Source organism: Eupeodes corollae, chromosome 3 (genome assembly GCF_945859685.1).
Source record: "Eupeodes corollae chromosome 3, idEupCoro1.1, whole genome shotgun sequence".
NCBI classification, from domain to species: domain Eukaryota; kingdom Metazoa; phylum Arthropoda; class Insecta; order Diptera; family Syrphidae; genus Eupeodes; species Eupeodes corollae.
In genome coordinates, this window is record NC_079149.1 from 107,954,440 (window position 1) to 107,974,995 (window position 20,556).

Genomic DNA, 20,556 nt, shown 5'->3' on the forward strand with positions numbered 1-20,556 from the left:
TTAATAAACTTGATCAAACAAATCCAGAATGTTTCTAGCAGCACTGTATGTACATGTATTTGCTAGCTGCTTTTAATTTACTTAAGTGACTTAGGAAAGTATTCGAACTCATAAAATCGAATCGAAGGATAGAACATTAAATACAAATTCACTTGATTTTGAATTTAGAACTCGATTTAATTTCACTCGATTTCGGGAAACTAGCGACTTTTAACAGACAATATATTTCAATTGAATGAATGGTAAAAGTCTGAACAATTTATGCAAAATTTGCCTAACTTTAAAGAAACATAAATGATACTTACAACTTTCAAAGAGCTTATAATTGTATGTACCGAGCAAAACATTTAAAAATATTGCTCTTCTCCATAAATTCAATTTGAAACACATTTCATTTTATTGAAGATTTTAAAGTAAATAAAAGAAAAGACAATTTATTAACATTTTTCAAGCGAAAATAGTTTGAGCTTAAAATAATAAAATGTTTTATTTAAATCTTCGTTTTCTTTTTTGTTAAAATAACTATTCCACATTTGCAATAGTTTCATTTTGGGCAGGATTCTTTTTCTTTATGCAGAATAATTTATTAAAAGAGATTCCATTGAATTTATTAGACATTTAAAAACGTCTTCTTCTTCATCATTTCCTCAGTTATCAATCTTAATTAATTAAATATGTTTTTCTATTCTTCTTTCAAAATTAAATTTATAAAAAATACAAAAATAAAAATAAAATAATAATCAGGACGGAAATTACAAGCATACAATTAATAAAAGTATACAAACAAAAATAATAATAAAGAAAAACAATACTTAATATTTTTTTAATTAAAAACTATCAACAATTAATATATTGGTTTTAATACATATTTAATATGTACATTAAATTGTACTTTTATATATGACATTTTATTTCTCATATACATTTAGATAATTATAATTATTTTTATTGTATAAAAAATACTTTTAAAAAATATTTAAACAAAAAAGAAGAACACATAAATGCAACTATGTATAATTTTCAAAATCGAAACAATCAATATAATAATTAGAATAACTATAACAAAAGACTTTGTCTAATAAAATGAAATTTGTAAAAAAATGAGTTATTTTTTTTAAATATATTATTATAATAATTATATGTGTATAGTAATTTAATTAATATTACGAGCTTTGATTTGTTTTGTAGATTTTAACTAAATAAAATAAGACACTTGTGTAATAGTATTCCGCTGCCGTTGATGATTTTGTTGATTTTTTTTTGTTTGTTTGTTGTTTGTATCGAGAGAAAATTAAAGTTTTTTATTTAGTAAATCCAGTTAACTGGTACCCATTGGTGTTCATGACTCATTTGATCAAGAGTCTCTACCACTTGCCTGAAGGTCTCATCGAAATCTTCATTTACAATAACCATATCGAAATACTTTTCGTATTTTCGCTGAACAAATGAGCTTTCTTCTACTGTTGCCACAAGATCGTCATCCTTGAGAAATATTGAGAGTCATATTAATTTTGTTATTTGAACAGGTTATGGAAATAAATTGTACTTACTTCATAAAGTGATGCTAGTGATTCTAATGTTCGAGCTCGTCGTGAGCTGTATCGAATGGAACTTTGACGATCGAACTGCAAACAGTATATGTTAAGTAATTTGGTATAATAATTGATGGAAAAAAACTTACAGTTAAATTCTTATTTGAACCTGTAGCCCTACGTTCATTATAGATTTGTTTTAATTGTTCCATTCCTGGAGCGGCTATAAATATAACAAATGGCATCAACTCTTGACTGTTGTGTAGAATTTTAAGGGCATTTGGTGCACAATCAAGAACACACATTTTTCCTAAAATACAAAAATAAAATAAAATTAATAATGGAATTTATTATTTTTTCTTTTGTTTTATTATTATTTTTATTAACCTTGTTTAATAACATCTCGTATAGATTGCAAATGAGTTCCATATAAATTTCCATTATGTTCTCCATATTCTAAGAAATTATTTTGTTTGATTTCATCTTCCATTTCTTCACGATCGAGGAACCAATATGTACGACCATTTTCTTCAAGTGCTCGTTTTGGACGTGATGTATCTTAAATAAGTCAAACAAATTATGGAGTTGTATAAAATGATAAGCATTAGAAGATTGTTTTGTTTAGCTTACGAGGTATAACGGCACCGAAACGATCAAGATCACTATTGACCAGGCGATTTTTCAATGTACGACGACCAACACCTTGGACTCCAATTAAAACTAAAGTTTTCCTACGGAATGGTGGCATTCGTGTTACTTCCTCGTACAACATTAAGTCAGCTTTATCAAATTCACAATTAGCCACCGAACGATACATTGTTTTGCGTTTTCGCTTTGAGATCTTTAAAATTTAAAAATCAATTAGAATAAAAGTATTTAAATTTGTTTTTGTAAACTTACTCGTGTTCCACAAATTCCAATTTTATGCACATAATCTGCTTCAGGAGCTACAAAAGCTTTTCGTCGTTCTTCAAGATCTTGTGATGGAATTAGACCGATTTGTTCGTTGCCTACGGTTATATTTTTGGCTTGCCACCAGTTGGGATCTTTTACGTTTATAATCTGTTAAATTAAAAAATTAACATATGATTTGAATGTTAACAACATTTTTTAAGTACATTGATTCGGAAATAACAAAGTAGACTTCGTAAAAGTCGAGCTAAGTGACGAAACGAAGGCAATATAAAATATCAAAAGTTGATATCCCAAAAGAAGGTCAGAAAAATTGAGTAACAGAATGTGGGAGATGGAGAGCATTCCGTCATATTTGTCTGATCAATGTAAATGATCAGACTAAGTTTAGGCCCAGTATTTTGGTTATGAGTTAAACTAGAACTTGTTGTTGACTCAAGAAACAAATCAATTTCGTAACTTTAAAAGAGGGTTCTCAAGGAAGTGATACACTTAGTCCAACATTGCTAACTTTTTGTGTTTAAACGTGTGGTTTTCAGTCTGGCAATACTTTTTCGGAGTTCTTCTTTTTGACAGCTGTCACTTGATTTATGCTCAGTTCGGTTTGCCATTAGGCAGGTACATACGATATAAGCAGAGAGAAAAGAACTAATCGAGAGAACCAACTTCGAAGCCTGCTCTCTTTTCAGAGAGAAAAGAACTAATCGAAAGAACCAACTTCGACGGTTGCTCTCTTTTTGCCTGCAAGTTGTAATTTGCACGCCAACTTGCATATGTATTAACTCAATATAAAAAAATGTGGGGACAAATACTTATGCAAGAAGATGTGCATACTCCCACCTTTAAAAAATGGCGACCATCATTGAAAAATGGCGGATCTTGTCAGCTGTTCAAAGGTGTTCAAAGAAAATTCAAAATTGTGGATGAACAACTTTTTGGTACTCTCATTGTGTTCCTTTGGGAATAATATCATTCCAATATGAAGTGATATTAATTACACTTGTTAGGTGCCAGAACAATGAACATTTAGAAACAATTATAAATTACGGAGAAATTGTAGTTAGTTATTTGAATCCAGTTTTAATCATTAAGTAAGTAAAATAAATTATGTGGTGCAACAGTCCAGAAATATAAAACTCTGAAAGCACTACAGTTATTATATTTTTTATTATTATCTGCGTTTATGCGTTTAATTTTCGCTCAGACCGTTGAAAAATGCAAAAAAAACTCAGATTTGTTATAATTTTCAAAGTTGATCGACTTATTTTTGTCGATGCGAGAGTTGCAGGAACTTTGAAAACAAGAGTTACAGAATGTAAACATGAATCATGAAAATAAAACAACTGGGGAACATTGAAAACATTTTTATATACTCATTACTTTTTTTTACATTACTCACGACATTTCCAAAATGCTGAAAATAAGTGATTTAAGTAGAGGCTAAATAAAAAGACCGTCAACTTGTTATTTCTGTTGCCAATTTTCATTGCATAAGATTTGTTAATAGGTGATAAGTTATCCTTACTGCTTTCTACTAAGCTAGTGTACTCCTTTAGTACAAAATTAAAAATATTTGTATCCTCGCTAGGTCAGTGTTTTTGTGAAAAGAATATACAAATTTGTTCTTCTATTGAAATAAACATAACATACATTTATAAAAAAACATGTACTCGTTCATATATACAAATAAAGTCTAATCTAAGAAACCTTAACCTTGTTACACTCTTTCTGAACACATCTTTTCTTGTTTTGGTTGTTAATGCCATCTATCTGTAACTCAGAGAAAGAGGAGGAAAAAGCAAATTCTACCGTTATAACGTTTACCATAATTTATTGACAAACGAACATTTTTTGCTACAATTAATTTGTGAAAACGTTTTTGAATAAAAGTGTTAAATTAAAAAATTAAATATTAAAGAAATTGTTTTGTTTTCTAATTCGGCGCAAATGTCAAATTAATGTCTCAATCTCTCAACTGAAGTTTTTTCTGTTTCTAGTAGCTGTCAAAAAATTTCCTTCCAATTAAGTCAACTTTATTGGAAAGTTCACTGGAAATTCAGTCAAGAAAAATGTCAAAATTACAGCTTATCATGTTTTTTCATTCAACTTAAAGCTAAACTTTATTACTATGTAAATTATTTATTTTCTGCACAATTCCGTTTAAAGTTTTGTGTTCCTTATCAAACTGGAAAATGAATAACTAACATTTTTTCCAAAACAAAATAAAGTAGTGATGGTTTTTGGCCCAATGAACTGACGGTAGAGGTTATTTAATTAAAGTTCCTAATTTAAAATTTATGGTACTTCAAAAACTGCCTTGTTCAATAATGAATGTTTAAAAAAATAAGCTGACTGCAAATGAAGTCCCTCATGTTGTCTGAACCTGCCCAATACTTTTGAGGAGTTAATGGTTTGACATTTTACAATGAATAGGCTTCATGAATAACGTTTGCAAATTTTTTACCAAATAATGATTCGGTAAGCATCACGCAACTTTTCATCCCTGCAATTACTCGCACACAGGAATGGTTGAGAGTTGTAAGTCACTAGGCCCAGTTCTCTACGAACTGTTGCGCCACCTAATTTATTTATTTTAAGCATCACGCAACAAAAAATCAATTATTTGAACGAAATTTTTGGTAAGTAAATTATCGCGTCGTCGTCGTAGGCCTGTGGCGGGTCTCGAACATCGTGCGATTTAACACCGCTGGACTATTTTTGGTTGTATTATGTGAAGTCACTTGTTTACACAGATAAACCCGAGACGATTGACGCCTTGGAGCATTATTGCTGACATACGACCCAAAAGTGCAAAAAGTGGCCAAAATTTGAGTCTCTCGACTGGAAAAAAATGTTTAAACATAATGACAGACCCTTATCTTTATAATAAAGCTACATTAAATTATATGCGTTTTGTTTCAATTTTTAGTTGAGCAACAATGCTCTATTACATTATTTAAGGTTCTATGTTTAGGTCTGGGTTCAATTGTTGTAAGTGAAGTACTACATACCTGTAAAATGTCTCCCTGTTTAAAAGACAGACCAATTTCCTTGCATGGCAAAAGTGAATCATCTGATGGGACATAAGTGAACAGAGCTCGCATATAGCACTAAATAGAATATATAAAGTTTTTAAATCAATAAAATTAAACATTTTCATTATAAAGTTAAAAGTTGAGCTTATGTTCTGCTTTTTGTTATAATTTTTTTTTTAATTTTGGTACTTACGTTTACTTAGGTCAACTTTAGAAAAAGGCTTTCGATTTTTGAGCTACATTATAACATTACATAATTATAATCATGCCACATTCATAAAATTAATAATTTTAAATAATTTAGCAAAACTTTTAATAAAACAAAAAAAGGAACACAAACAAAAATATGTATGAATAAAAAAGCTCTCTATGACACATTTTTTTACAACACCACTTACCGTTAATTTCTTTCCTGGTTCGAGATTTTGTCCATTTTTTACCTGTCCACCGGCCATAGCCATTCTAGCTGATTTCATTTCTTCCTCAACATTTGGTCCCACTTTCATTGTAAGATTCTCCTTGGCTCGTGAAACTTCATTTTGCAATTCCTCTGGAGTATGAACTGGAACACCATTTACTTCAAGTATAACATCTCCGTGATGCAGTAGCCCTTGTTTGTCTATGACACCACCGGCTAAAATACGTGCAACTACCAATTGATGGTGTTCATCGACTTCGACAGTCAATCCAAGAGGTTGGTTGACATTGCGCCTAAGGCCAACCATTTTAATTGTTTCCACTGGCATTTTGCTGTTTAATATTTCGGGAGAGAAGAGATAACCACCTTTTCGATTTTCTTCTTTATTAGTTCGATTTTGATAGAGTTCTCCTATTTCATCGTGAGCTTTAAGCAGGGCCTAGAATTAAAATATAAATAAAAAACAATTTCGCTTTGCTTTTAAAATTGAGGACATTTTTGTTTACCTTAAAGTGAGGTTTTGAAACTAATTGAGCTAGTTCTCGGGCGTCTCTACCTCGGTTTGTGGAATATTTACGGGTTATTTCGTCGATGATAGTTTTGTTATTGAGATTTACAGGTTGAAGGACTTCAATTTCTTGTGGTTCACTAGAATTTAACTAAAAATAAAAAGAAGGTTAATAATGAAGCGGAAATCTAGACAATAAAGAAATACATTCAAGGACCAAGCATATTAAAAGGGTTGTTTGCAATATTTTTGTTTGGATTTCTTAGCACAATTATAATCAAAATTTGGAATTGGTACCTTCTCAAATAATTGAGGGAAGTGTTTTGACATTAAACGGCGAAACATTATGCTTGGTACTATTTTTGGAGTCCTAGAATCTTTTGGCAGAAGTTTGAAAGGCAGCAGAAAAAATAAAATAAAAAGAGTATGCAATTATTTTTGCCCAGATACAGGGCTCATTTAAAAAGTTGTTAAGGTTGTACTAAAAAAAAACAAATATGGGCATTACCAAAAATTATACTTTGGACCTTTAGCTATAACTTAAGCACGAATTGACGTCCAGGTGTCTCTAAGATGTCATTTTATAGGTAATTACACTTTTTAAAAATAGTTCTTAGTTTATTTTTATGCAAATCTAAAAATTTAATGAAAAGGGTTTAGTGATATTTTTTTTTTTTTTTTTTATTTTAGTCGATCGACTTTTGATAAACCTGTTCATTGACATTTCATCGGAAACATGGAAAAATAAAAGTAACTCATACTTTTTGTTTTGGTTTTCATCATTTCACTAGGAATGCGGATGTTTTGAAAACGTAAGTATTTCTAGGAATCCAAATATTTAACTGTCAATTTCTGAATGTCAAAGATTGGTTTTCATTATGGCGGGTTGATGGCTATTGTGCATCACGAATAGAAAAAAAAACTTACAGTCAAAAAGTGTTTGAAAAAGGAAGAATTGTTGGTACCTAGTAATTTCCTTTCAACACTACCTGGTAGTCAGTGCTTGTACTGACCATTGGAGATATGTAGATGTTTTTGATTTGACGTTCCATTGTTTATGTTTCTATTTGTCAATGATACTTTTATTGATTTAAAATGTTTACGGTATGTCCAAATTATTGCATTTAAAAAATTAAACCAAGCCCACATACGAACATCGATATACATATGTAACATTAAAATAAATGTTTGTTCTTGATTTTTAATTTTAAGTGTTTTTAACTGGCCGTCCAGAGAATAACGGTACTTCTTATTCTCCAAAGTCAAAAATAAATAATTTATGTTGTATATTTGTATCATGCGACACAGAAAATAAGGTTATAATATGTTAATTCAATTGATTGAAATAGAATGTAAAGAGAATTTAATATCAACTATGACAGTTCTGCAATAGTAAAAGTGTAAAAAATCAATCATCGGATACTGTAATGAACTCGTTGGTGTAGCGTAAAGCTTACTTGACATACTTGATACTATACATGGACTGCTAGTGATGTGAACTTTCCATACAAAATTTGAATAAAAATGGTTCCACTTCAAATTAAGCCTAGTACATACTTGTGAACCATCTTGTGAACCCATACAAATTTCAGTTTTTGGTTCACCCGTGAACTTGCTCGTGAAGCTGAGTGGAGAACAAAGTGGAGAGTTTTCGTTCACGGGCAATTCACGTGCAAAATGTACGGGAACTGTTGGTGAAGCTGAAGTCAAATGTTCACAACGTGTACTCACAAGTATGTACCAGTGAGCAATGTCAAAAGTTCACTTTTTCCACTGGCGAACGTTCACTTCATGAAGAAGTATGTACTAGGCTTTAGCTACACTAGCCCAGTTGCAAAAAAAAGTTATGAAATATTTAGCGACATTTGTTTGTATTTAGTTGAGATAAGCTTTTTCTGACATAGAAAACATTGACATCTAGTATAATTTGTTGAAGACAAACGATGCCATGTTTTTTTGTATGTTATTGAAAATTTTTGAAAGTTCGTGCAAAATGAAGCAGAAGCAGGCTGTGCGCTGTGACTAAATGTTACACAATTTTTCCGCATAGCTCTTTTTGCGCTAGTGTTTTGTCCGTTAAAAGTGGAACCATCGTGAAGTTGGATATAGTATGTCAATGGGTAGATCAGTTTATGGGTGCGTTCAGATTTAGTATTTCGATGGATCTGTCCAACAAACAGCAAAGAAATAATAATTTCATGTTTGAGAAAGGAAACAATTAGTATTTCAACTTTGGAGAGACATAGCAACGTAATTGAAATTCGTAAATACATGTTTAGTCATAAACTGCTACATTTTTCATTTAAATTGTATTTTTTTTTTTATAATGAAAATATATCGAATATCTAAATTTCATTGTTACCTGGAAATCCGTGCGAATGAGATACTTTATCTCGGTAAAAAGTAGCTTAAAACACTCTCAATTCTCGTAACTATCTCCACACAAAAAATCATGTCATAATATTGCTCCGGTCTGACGTAAAGGAAGGACAAACAAGCAACAAACTAACTTTCCCCATTTAAAATATCATAGAATAGGATTACGCATTAAATTTATGTGTACCAGTTTTTTATATTTTTTATTTTTAACGTAGATAATTCTGTTTTCAGATTTTTTATAATCTTCTCTAATTTTTAAACAAAAGTCTTCCACTGTTAAAAAAATAACTGACAGCAAAGAAAATCATAGGAGTTTAGAGTAAACGAACAAACCTATCATTTGTGAAATGACGTCTATTATACTTAATAACCCCAATTTAACAGAAAACTTTATATTTCACAAATACAAATTTAAAATGATCCCTTATTTTTGCATTAGCAAAAGTAAATCTTTAACAACTCAATTAATGAATGCGAAATAAAGAAGGTTAAGGCTTTATTCCATCGAGTAAGTCAAAATATTATTATTAAAAAACAAAATGCATGCAATTTGACGTTTACTTAACTAAACCACAGAAGAAGGTAGTCGTATAAAAAAGGCGAAGGAATAAGTGTATATGTATATATTTTTGACAGATTTATTTTGCAATAAACTAATAAATGAAAGATCGTAAAGGTTATTTATTGAGTTTTTAAACCAACTCCAATTATCAAACGTCAACGTCAAAAGAAAAAAAATCACAAAACTTGGTTTGATCCAAGCATTTTGCTACGTGAGGAGGATTTAAAAAAGAAATATAGTTTTTCCAAGGAAATCATGAAAAAACTCATCGCACTTGTCAAACCTGATCTAAATGGGGATAAAAGAGGTGGACATATCTCTGTTGATTTGCAAGGTATAGGGTTTAAATAAGATAATGGGGTCGAAATAAAGTACGTTTTTTGAATTTATATAATACATTATTTTATATAACGTTTAAAAATAAAAAAGGTTCAAAAGAATTGTACTGATATGCATGATTTTAGTCAGCTTACATTGAGCATCGTGTCTTTACGAGTTGCAATACAGTTATAATGAGCAGGTTCAGGCGACATAAGGGACTTTAAAGTGAGGCAAGTTTCTGGCATCTGATTGGCCAGCTGCCAAAAAAATGACTTTTAATTGAGGCAACTTTATTGGAAAGTTGTCTGGAAAGTTAGTCAAGTTAACTTATGTCAAAATGACAACTGATCATGTTTTTTACTCATGTGAAAGCTGAGCTTTACTACTCTATAATTTATTTATTTTCTGCAGAATTCCATTAAATGTTTTCTGTAAAAGGGCTCCTCGTCAATTTAAAAAAGAATTTATTAATATTTCTCAACAAAACAAAAGACAAATCGTAATGGGCTGAAGTTGACTGCAAATGAAGTTCCTTATGTTGCCTGAACCTGCCCAATGTAAATACAAAGCCTTGTTTGGTAACGTGGAATGTGTTGTCAGAAAAAAAATATTTTTTATTTAATATTTTATTTTATTTTAAATATTTTTTTACAAATTGGCATCTCACTTACTGTAGTAGATTTTTCGAGGGATTTTTGGTAAACGTCATTTTATTAATCCACTACTATTTTGTTTCCATGAATGGGAAGTAACTAAAGTAAGTCCTTATGCCACGGTTTAGTACGTACTTGTTTTTATTTATATGGCTCAAATCTTTTAGCTTCTTAAAATTTCCTTTAATAAATACAAATTTCAGAATCCGAACCCTAACAAAAAACATAGGAATTCTGTTTCGCACTAAAGTTTTAATTAAAAACCGTTTTAACACTATTAACTCTTCACGCAATAGCATAGTAAATTATAATAATTGGCATGATAAACTATATTCTACCAAACACACTTAAATATAAATGTCTATATTATTATTATTACCAACCACAATTTTTTTCTGATGTTAAGCAAATTAAGTTTATGTGTATATAAGTCGTTAAACTTCCCGAGACTAACCCAGGTATAACGTATAGTTACCTGAGAGACACGTTAAACTATATTTTGACGCACAAAACACCTTCTTTAACTATTGTTTTGGTAATTAAGCAAGTAGTTCAAGACAAATTTTTAGGTAACTCATTGGGGCGTGGAATAGGTAGGTACAATTGTTGCTTAATTAGACATTTGACATTGAACGTCAATATTCCATATAAAGATACATAAACTACTTAAACTCAATTAAGAAACTATAAACTTTTATCATAGACTCTTTTCTTATATGAAGCTTAAATAATAATATTACTCACTGCAGTGAGTACGGTTCACTCAAATTGATATAATATTACTCATCACAACCGCAAAACAAAATAACATCAACAGTGAGAACGACAACAAAAATAACAACTTAAATTGCAATACTAGATGTAATAGGTACCTTATAAGTTAAAGAAAAATATAATTTATGTCATTACTAAAAAGTACCTATAATAATGGTATATTTTCATTTATCATTGTTGTACGTAGAAATGAATATAAGTAAATATATTTATTGCAATTTCCTAATGAGATTTTCAGTTTTATGCGCACGCGATTGTAGAACTTTCCACTTCAAGCTTTGTTTTTCAATTTCCATCACAAATAATCACACGAGAGAAGCCAAAGAAAGTGCATTGGAAAAAATGCAATTCACTTCACTTCAATTCACATGGAGGTGATAGTTCATTGGCCTCAATTATAAAGGTGAACATAAAAGAGATTGTTTTAAAAACCACCTTTTGAGTCGATGATGATGATGATGGCAAAACGGGGAACTTGATACACAAATCGGGTTTTTCAGAATCTGAATTACACCACCCTCACACTGTTTTTGTCAGTTTTCTTCTTTTCTTTTTCGAATATCGATACACTTTTCGGTTTACTTCGAAAATTCCACGAACTTAGTTATTAATTTCGAAAACGCCCAAATAAGCAAATATCTTTGGATTCAACAAAGGGTTACGGGCTTTTAACAAAATGATGGTTTCTTTTTTTTTTGTTGCTTTAGGAGCCACTCCCCAATAATATTAAAAAGAAAACACAAAATTACACAACGAAGTTCCACAGCTATACAATGACTTGAAGGCTTGAAAAGACCAAACAACTTTGAGACTTCATGTGAGAAAATGCAAACAAAAAATACCAGAGAAACGTGTCACCAAGGTAGCAAACAATAGAAATCAACAACAACACAATTCATAAACATACTTCGAATAATATCGATTAACACCTGGATTGTTGGTTAAATTATTATATTATTGGTTTACACTCTTGAAACTTATTTCAATACAAAAATTCACTTGAGTACATTGCGACCGAAAGATAGAAAAGACACTGATGTTAACTTCAATGCGCCCACTTCGAGAGCGAAAGATACTCCGTGTGGTTCAAAACTGGAATTAAGACTGCGAAAGCTCTGTTCGGGCCTCACCTCAGTAACCGGATTCAATTGGTTTGTTGCTAGAGTGCTAGTGCTGCCGCTGCCACTGCCGTACCGCTTCGGAGTATCTATACTTGCGAGGCGAGGTGTCGTGCTTGTGTCGTTTAAAGAGCAAACGTTTAGACGAAAACGAACAATGGCTTAAAATTTAACTTCAAAGATTTTCGATGTTCGAATTTCGAATTTGAATGGCTGATGAGAAGTGACATCACTCACCTCAGAAAAATTACAGCTAGCCGTGTGTCGTGCTCGTGAGTGTTGCTCTGCAAGAGAAACCTGTATGGCAAGAGTAACCAAACTAGTATAATGTGGAGACACGCTAAGCACGAACGACTTCGACTAGAGTGTGCGTTAGTTGTTGTTTAAAACCAAAGAGGGCTAAAATGAAATGGAAACACTGCTATCGAAGTCGAAGACAGTAGAGACTGACTTCGTCATTACTTTTTGGTTTCGTAACGTAACTAACGATGTATCTGAATGTTGTTTATTGGCCGAGTTATGCCCCCCTTCCATCCACTTTTTTCGTTTGTTGTTTTTGTCCAGAAGGGACTGGTCGTGAATCGTGACGACGCGACGGACGTATCTTATGTGTATATAGTGAATGGTCATTAATGATGGTTTTGTTGATTGTGAGCTTCGTGTGTCTAGGGTTACCGATTCAACTGAAATTGTATTTATGCAAATGAAAGGGAAACGTCATAATTAACATAATTACAAATTAACTACCTAGAAGCACGATAAACTAATATAAATTTGTATACATTAGATATCAATTCCAATTCAATTTGTTAATTGTACTTTTGTATTTATATTTATGCAAGGATTTGGACAAAATAAGAATTTGATTTATAAATACTTTGCAATTTAATACACATTAACTATAAAAATATTGCATTGTTTACGGTTTATGGTAGCAGTTTAGGGGGAAAAGTTAAGGTTGGGTTTTGATGAAAAAGTAAATCGTAAAAAAAAACAAAACAAAATAAAACAGGAAGGTCTGAAATTTAGTAAAGGATAATTTTTATTAGCACATCATTTGTAGGAAAGAACTTTATAAAGTCAAATTTTTGGGACGTTAAGGCTTAGTGACTGGGGCAAGGCGTGGAATCAGATGATGAAATTCAATAGAGGTTCTGATTTGTCAGCTGTCAGAAAAAATGAATATATTTTTGGTGACATTTAATTTAGATAGCAATTTTTTATGTTCGACATTCATTTGATTGCGTTCAACATTTGACTGTATAAAGGGGCCGATCCATAAGATCTGTTGTATGCGTTTCGGCAACGGAACTGATTGGGGTGAATGAATGGATAGTGGAATTCAAATTATTAAATCTGTTTACTATCTTAAACCTGTGCGTACTGAGGAATTACAGAACTCATAAAAGCTTTACTTTATATTTTGTTTGCATTTACTAGGTTTCAAAAAAAACTGTCAAATAATTTACAAAATGTAGAAAATGGTAAGCAAGCTCATTTTTTAATCTTATTTAAAACACCTTCATTTTAATGAACATGTGTGTTATTCACAACTGATGTCAATGAACCTGCCGGAGAGAAAAGTTAATGGCTGAATCACAAACATGCTTCAGCTTCGGCTTCGTCTGCGTTACGGTGGGCCTGCTTCGAGGTTGCTTTGAATGACATTTCTATTATTTCATCCGTCCAAAGAGCAAACCTTTTGTTTGTTGACATTTTTTTACAGCTGTCGAGCTGTCAGACAAAGCAAACGTTCAGATAATTGAACTAGAGCTTCCGTTTGGAGTCACATTACGTTACATTACTTTCTTTTCTTAACGATTGTCTAACGAAACGTGAGGTCGAAGCTCCATTGTTATAGCATGCATTGAATTCCTATGGCTGAACTCGTAAACGTCAGGTGAAGCCGAAGCTGAAGCGTGTTTGTGATTCAGCCATTTGGCGTTATTTTGTTGTGTTGGCGTCGAAGGTCATTTGACATGTTCAGACTACGATTAAAAGTGCATTATTTTATGACCTGTCTATCATAACAACTGTTCTTGCAAGCTGCAGCTGAGTTGCATTTTGTATTATAAAGACATTTTTTAATTTGACGCGGAACGTTTTTCGACAAAATTGTGTATGGGCAGAAAATAAATTAATCACATATTAATGAATTTTAGTTGTATGTTGAATGAAAAAACGTAATTGGCTGAAATTTTGACATATGCATAGCAAAATTATAGTATTTTTTTTTCGAAAAAAAGTACTAGGAATAAATGTAAAGACCAAAGTGGTAACATTATTTATGCAAATAAATAAAAACGTTAGTTTCCACCAAAAACACTCTAGTAAAGATATAAATTCTCAGTAGCCATATCGGTTTGCCTACAAGCTAAACCGGAAATGGGACTCATAAACTATATTAAGCATTCGTGTGATTTGTCCTATAGTTTTATGAAATTTCCCCTAAAAACTCAATAAAAATGTGATTGTGATTTTCAAAATACTTCTTTTTAATTTATTGTTACAATAAATATTTTATCTCAGAATCAAAAAAAAGGAAAACTGCTGTAAGGAGATTTTTTTGGACTATGTGTATGAATGTAGACTTGACTTGGCAGTAAAAAAGATTTTTCTTGAGTAAATCTTCGCAAAAGTTGCCCTTAGTTGGAATTTTGTTGGACAGGTCGGTTATAAGTATCATTTAAAATGTCTGCCAGTGAAACAAAATATCTTGAATGGAATGTTTATCAGTGATTAGGCCGTTGTTGTCAAGTCAAGATTTTTAAACGCTGCATATAGATCCTGCCCAAAGTTAAATCGTCTTCAAACACCAAAAAGTTATTAATAAAGGTTTTTCAACTTTGAATACTTAAACATTTAAAACTTAAGATTACTTTAACTTACAATAAATGCATTTAAATATATGGATGTAGTCAATGTTGAGAAAAGACTTAATTAACACAAAACTAAAAATACATTTCTGTCTTATTCCTAAAGTGAATTTTACCGTGACCTCCTTTTAAATTTCCACTAAGAGAGGGTGTAAAATATTGAAACCGTATAACGGGAACGGGAAGTAACTCTTTCACACATTGGGTTTTTTGGTACACATCTATCCTACTCTTCTTTTCACAATTGAATATAAAAACAGTTCGGCAAATAAAATATGTCAGGGGTCGCCAAATGGCAGACCGCGGTCCGCATCCGGACCGCTGACCCATTTTGTGCGGACTCGCGAGTTCACAGTAAGAGGTGTCATAAAAATTTGATTTCCTACCACTGTGCTTTGATGCAAACTCAATCATAATTTTGAACGTATTATGCATGAAGTGATGAAAATAGTAAACTTTCTTCGTGCTAAATCATTTTTGCAACATCGTGAATTTAAATCATTTCTTGAAGAAGTTGATGCAAAATATGATCTACTGTTGCATAACAGATGGTGAAGGCTGCGTTTTAGAAAGATTCTTCAGCATTTTAGAACACTACAGCAAACGCTTAATTAAGTTTTCTAAACGAAAAAGATGTTGCTGTCATTGCTTTTTTAACAGATACTTTTAAACATATCAATGACCTGAACCTTAAACTTCAAGGCAAGTGAAAGCTGGTATCCGAGCTCATGTCAGATGTCAAAAGTTTTTCTCGAAAACTTGATTTCTTTATTAATGATTTTGGAAATGAATGCTTACGCTTCCCCAATTTAAATAAAATAATTAGCAGTGACAACAAGACTGACGTCGACCAATTCAAGACGTTCATTACGGATCTTAAATCGGAATTTCATAAAAGTTTCGCAGATTTTGAGAAAGTTGGGAATGTTGAAGAAATCCTCAGCAGCATTTACTCTATGCATCCTGATAGTGAATGGAGCAATGAAGCTGCAATTGTTTTTGGAAGTGATAAAGCTACTCTGCAAATGTAAATGATCGATTTTCAAGAAAACACAGTTTTAAAACACAAATAATCGGAAATTTCCAGTGCAGAACTCTTGCATAAGATTCGTGTTTGGTAATAAATAACCAGAATTACAAAAATAAGTTTATTTTGTTTGGATTGACATATATTTGTGAAGCAGAATTTCCGAAGATAAAGTTCATTAAGAATAAATTTCGATCTCAACTTACTTCTGAACATCTCCAGGATTTAATGTCAATAGCTTCAACCAATTTTACTCCAAACTTCAGACAGATAGTTCGTAACAAAAAATGTCATGTCAAAATGTCGGACCACTATGGTCATTTCATTTCTTAAAATGGACCCCGAGCGAAACTAATTGGAGACCACTGCCCTATATAATAAAAAGTTTAAAAATCGACTAATTTGCAGCCATATTATTGACTAACATTAATCAGGATCAAAAAAAATGCCAATTCGATATTCAAATCAGTTTTACCAGAAATGCATTATTTTTGACATTTGAAGTGTAGAATTTCTGGCACTATTATTTAAATTTCCTAACGGTTTTTTACACAATTTCGAGTATGATGGCAACCCTTTTTGTTCAATAAAGCTTAAAACTGCCCAAGCCCGTGAAAAATTAAACAACTTAAAAAAAACAACAGAATATTATTGTTCGTGCATGACCAACGACAAAAAGACACAAAACGAACACAAAAAAATGCAGCTTATGGTTGAATTGAGATGCACGGGACACAGGAACAGGTTTATAGCAGCTATATATATTTTTTTTTCAGTGTTAATTTTTAACTTAACTATTTTTGGATGCCAACACGTCACACCTTGGAACAGGTATGTAACAGAAAACTTCAAAAAAAACTAAAAAACAAGCTTAAATAAGATTCAAAAAACAGAAAACACACTAAACTCAAACTGAATAAACAAGCCTCTCTTTCAATATGTACCTTTTCCAAACTTGGAATGTACAAGTTACATTATTTTTTTAGTTCTTATTTTTATAGTAAAGCGAAAATATGGATCACTAGAGTACTTAACTTACAAATGATTGTTTACGTTTTGGTCGAAAGGATCTTCTTGTTTTTTTCTTGCAATTATTATTTCAAGAAACTGAACTTCAAGCTCAGTTGCAGCACATGAAATAATTTTATTTAAATTTTAATATTGTACGCATAAATGGTTTACAACAGGATGAGGGTGTGAACTCTCCATTCATTAATTTTGAGGGATGTAAGAATTGGGTTAAATAAACTCAAAACACTTTTAACAGTTAAAACAAACAAAGCGTGACGGTATTTTACATGAAAAAACTGGTCGTAGATTCGTATAGATATAAGTAAAAGATTATGAATATGAAATTATTAATGAAGCTTTGTATGTATGGGTATTAGTTTGGTGATTAATTTAATTTATTAATATTTTGTACTCTTTGAATTTTTAAAGCAAGATTTAAGAAAAAATATTTTTAAATATGACATGACATAACGACATAAGACAAAAAGTATAAAGTAGTGGTGAAGCAAAAGTGATTGCACTGCTTTATAACCGTTAAGACTGTTTTGTCTTGAAAACGGCTTGAGAAACAATAGAAAACCAGCTGAGCAAACATTGTAACGCTGAGGTTTGTTCTTTTTCTAACCATTGTCATTCCTAAACATTAGGATTGTTACAATTTGTAACAATATGACATCATCAAATTTTTCCTAAGCTGAAGAAGTGAAGTGTTAAATAACCTCTCAGCAGTTTTGAACTGTCAAAGTGAAAGATTTGTTTATAAAGAAGAATATGTTTTGTTCTGGCTTGGGAGGAAACAATGAAGCTTTAAGTTTCTTGTGGTGTTTATTTTGTGATTTGAAGGTAAAAAACATTTTTTTTTTCAATTTTGACATTGGTAGTCTTACTGATCAATAATTTATAACATTTGGCATTCCTCAATGACTGCGTTCAATAACTTATTCACCGAATCGGATAACTAAATTGAGATAGCTCGCAAAAAACAAAAATAACTTTCAACTGTTTTTAGATTTCGAGGTCAAATATTATTATACATACATTTTAAAATTAATAATTTTAATAATTTACCGGATTTTTACCAAAAAACATACACATTTTAAATCAATTTTCAAGTTGCTTCAAAATAAAATGTTGAGTAAGCTGTTCTGTAAGGAACCAAAAATTCTTCGATACCTTCAAATTCCATTGTTTTTTGACAACCCTGCTGTTTTAGATCAGCTGTTCTTTGATACGTAATGCACTAGAAAAAAGGTGTCGGGATATTAAAATTGATTGACAAAAAACAATTTCTGTAATCATCATAGTCTCGACGACTGAAGCTATCCACCTTTGGAGCTGTAACATCTCTCTATAGTAATGATGGTTTGCTACGCAACTTTCTACCATGGAATAACTTTTTTTAGCTTTGAACTTATGGATTGTGAGAACTTTGGCAGATTGTGTTAGTAAGTGGGAAGCGGTGGCATTTGAAACTAGTCAAATTCAGCTGTCATTTGATGTGGCATAATATTATTTGAATGTTCTCATTCAAATGTATTCTTTGAACGTAAATTTGTTAAACCAAGGCAATAAGTTCGTTTGACAGATGTCAAAAATTTCAAACTTGAAACTTTACTTCACCAATCTCTATCTTCAGTTGATAGTGCAAAAAGAACAAAACACATTTATTGTCCACAAAAATGTCTCAGACAAGCAAGGAACTGTTTTACAAAAAACTTTACATGGAATTTTCCAGTAAATGAATAACAGGTTATAAAGTTCATTTATCACTTCGAAGACATGATCAGTTGTCATTTTGACATAAGTAGACTTGACTTTCTTGACTGACTTTTGCAGTCAACTGTCCAATAAAATAATGTCAATTGAAAGGCTCATCAGATATTAGAAGATTGTATTTTACTTTTAAGACTCTTATATCTTCTGAACCTTAACAGTTAAATAAATAAAACTTACTACAAAAGTGGAACTTCTAAACGTAGCCACTTTTCGAACATTACGGAAAAATTATTGTCGTCGTAATCAAACGACTAGGCAAGCAATCAGTAAAATTGTGAAGAAATTTAAAAAGCGTTATAGATGTCTTAAGGCCTGTGTGCCTGTGCCGTCTTAATGCACGCTAAGTCCAAAATATTGCTGTAGCAACTGCCAATGTTGTTGATGCTCTGTATTTATCAATTTCCTGACGTTCGCAGCAATTAATTGAACGTATCGCACACTTTTTTTTTGGCTGTCAGTGGCGAAGAGCATGAAGAAGTGCATGATTTCTTAGATAGGTGGTCCTAAAAAGGCGAAGTAACTAGCCCCTCAACAACACTTGTTTGGCTTTATTGCGTGCGAGGTTTTTGCTATCGGCGATTTAAATTGACCACTTAGATAATGCGATTTTACACTCAAAATCAAAAGCGAAGTTAACGTAATTAATCTCCGAACTCTAAACGCATACAAAATTTAAGTGATACCGCTGAAAAGGTTTCAATAAATTATGAATCTTTCCCGAAGGCGTCTAATTGAATGATATTGTGTTTTACACTTTATGACAAAGTTCAAACTTAATTATAAAATAGAATTTTTATGAAAAATATATCGCTGCATGTGTTTTATTAAGTTTTGCATTTGAAACCGAAAACAAACAAACCCAATATTACAACATTAAGTGCGTTTTTTTGGTATTCCATATAGAGTACAGTGAGGAATTCCCAACAAACCGATCCGCAGTAGCCAGATTTTTGTGTTTAAAAATTGGTACAACTGAAAGAAGATCTGTCAGAACAATAATAAAAAAAAAACACAAATAGAAAAAAGTTTTGTGAAAATCAAATTTTAAAATTAACTTAGCAAACAAAACTATTCAAAACTAATAAAATGGACAAATTCCAAGAAGAAATGGTGAGAAAGCATCTGGGGTTTGTTCGTGGACTACTAAATTAACATGTGGTGTTAAAGCAAACTTGAAGATCGCCTCAATTATTTATATACCTGAATCGAGTTGAAATGAGCTTGATCTCCAGTCGGAGATCGGAGTCGAGTCAAAGTTTGAAAAGAAAAACCGGTGTAGAGGAGTTCGTTTAACAGATAATGCATTTTGGTCTGTTTTTTGTTTTTGTAAAAAAATGGACATGGAGTAGTATATGGTGCTGAACTAATCAGTTCTTCATTGTTTAACACGAATCAAACTATTTCACTTGTACTTCACACATCGAAATACCATTTGCATTTTAGAAAGTGCTGTCAAACTTAATCATTTTTAAATCTTTTTGTCCGGTAGAAACACCAAGAAGATTTGTTTAATCTTAACTGAAAAAAGAGGCTGGGATGCGACCCACACTGATAACTTCCCATCCCGTCTGTCGATTTGTTTTGCTTAAAAGTTTGTCTATATGTACTCGTATCAATTTTCACCAAATTTGCGTACTATTTTTTATGAAAAAAA

The 20,556-nt window shown here is 31.5% G+C and overlaps 1 protein-coding gene across 6 annotated transcripts in view; it reads right to left on the bottom strand.

The window, feature by feature from the left end:
• Window positions 1-433: 433 nt before the first annotated feature.
• The window catches only part of LOC129952777 (protein PALS2), a 40,448-nt gene continuing 20,325 nt past the window's right edge, over window positions 434-20,556 (bottom strand). The window contains exons 1-10 of one of the 6 annotated variants that reach the window (XM_056065594.1): window positions 12,450-12,473; window positions 6,404-6,556; window positions 5,878-6,336; window positions 5,456-5,554; window positions 2,433-2,594; window positions 2,163-2,373; window positions 1,920-2,090; window positions 1,682-1,842; window positions 1,551-1,625; window positions 434-1,482 (exon numbers count right to left, since the gene is read on the bottom strand). In XM_056065594.1, coding sequence (XP_055921569.1) covers window positions 1,306-1,482; window positions 1,551-1,625; window positions 1,682-1,842; window positions 1,920-2,090; window positions 2,163-2,373; window positions 2,433-2,594; window positions 5,456-5,554; window positions 5,878-6,225 — 1,404 coding nt within the window. In that variant the 5' untranslated portion in view covers window positions 6,226-6,336; window positions 6,404-6,556; window positions 12,450-12,473 and the 3' untranslated portion in view covers window positions 434-1,305. Of the gene's footprint in view, window positions 1,483-1,550; window positions 1,626-1,681; window positions 1,843-1,919; window positions 2,091-2,162; window positions 2,374-2,432; window positions 2,595-5,455; window positions 5,555-5,877; window positions 6,337-6,403; window positions 6,557-10,795; window positions 10,914-11,529; window positions 11,858-12,001; window positions 12,201-12,224; window positions 12,366-12,449; window positions 12,474-20,556 lie in introns of those variants that run through there. The other 5 variants (XM_056065596.1, XM_056065592.1, XM_056065593.1 and 2 more) reach the window with 5 other exon arrangements.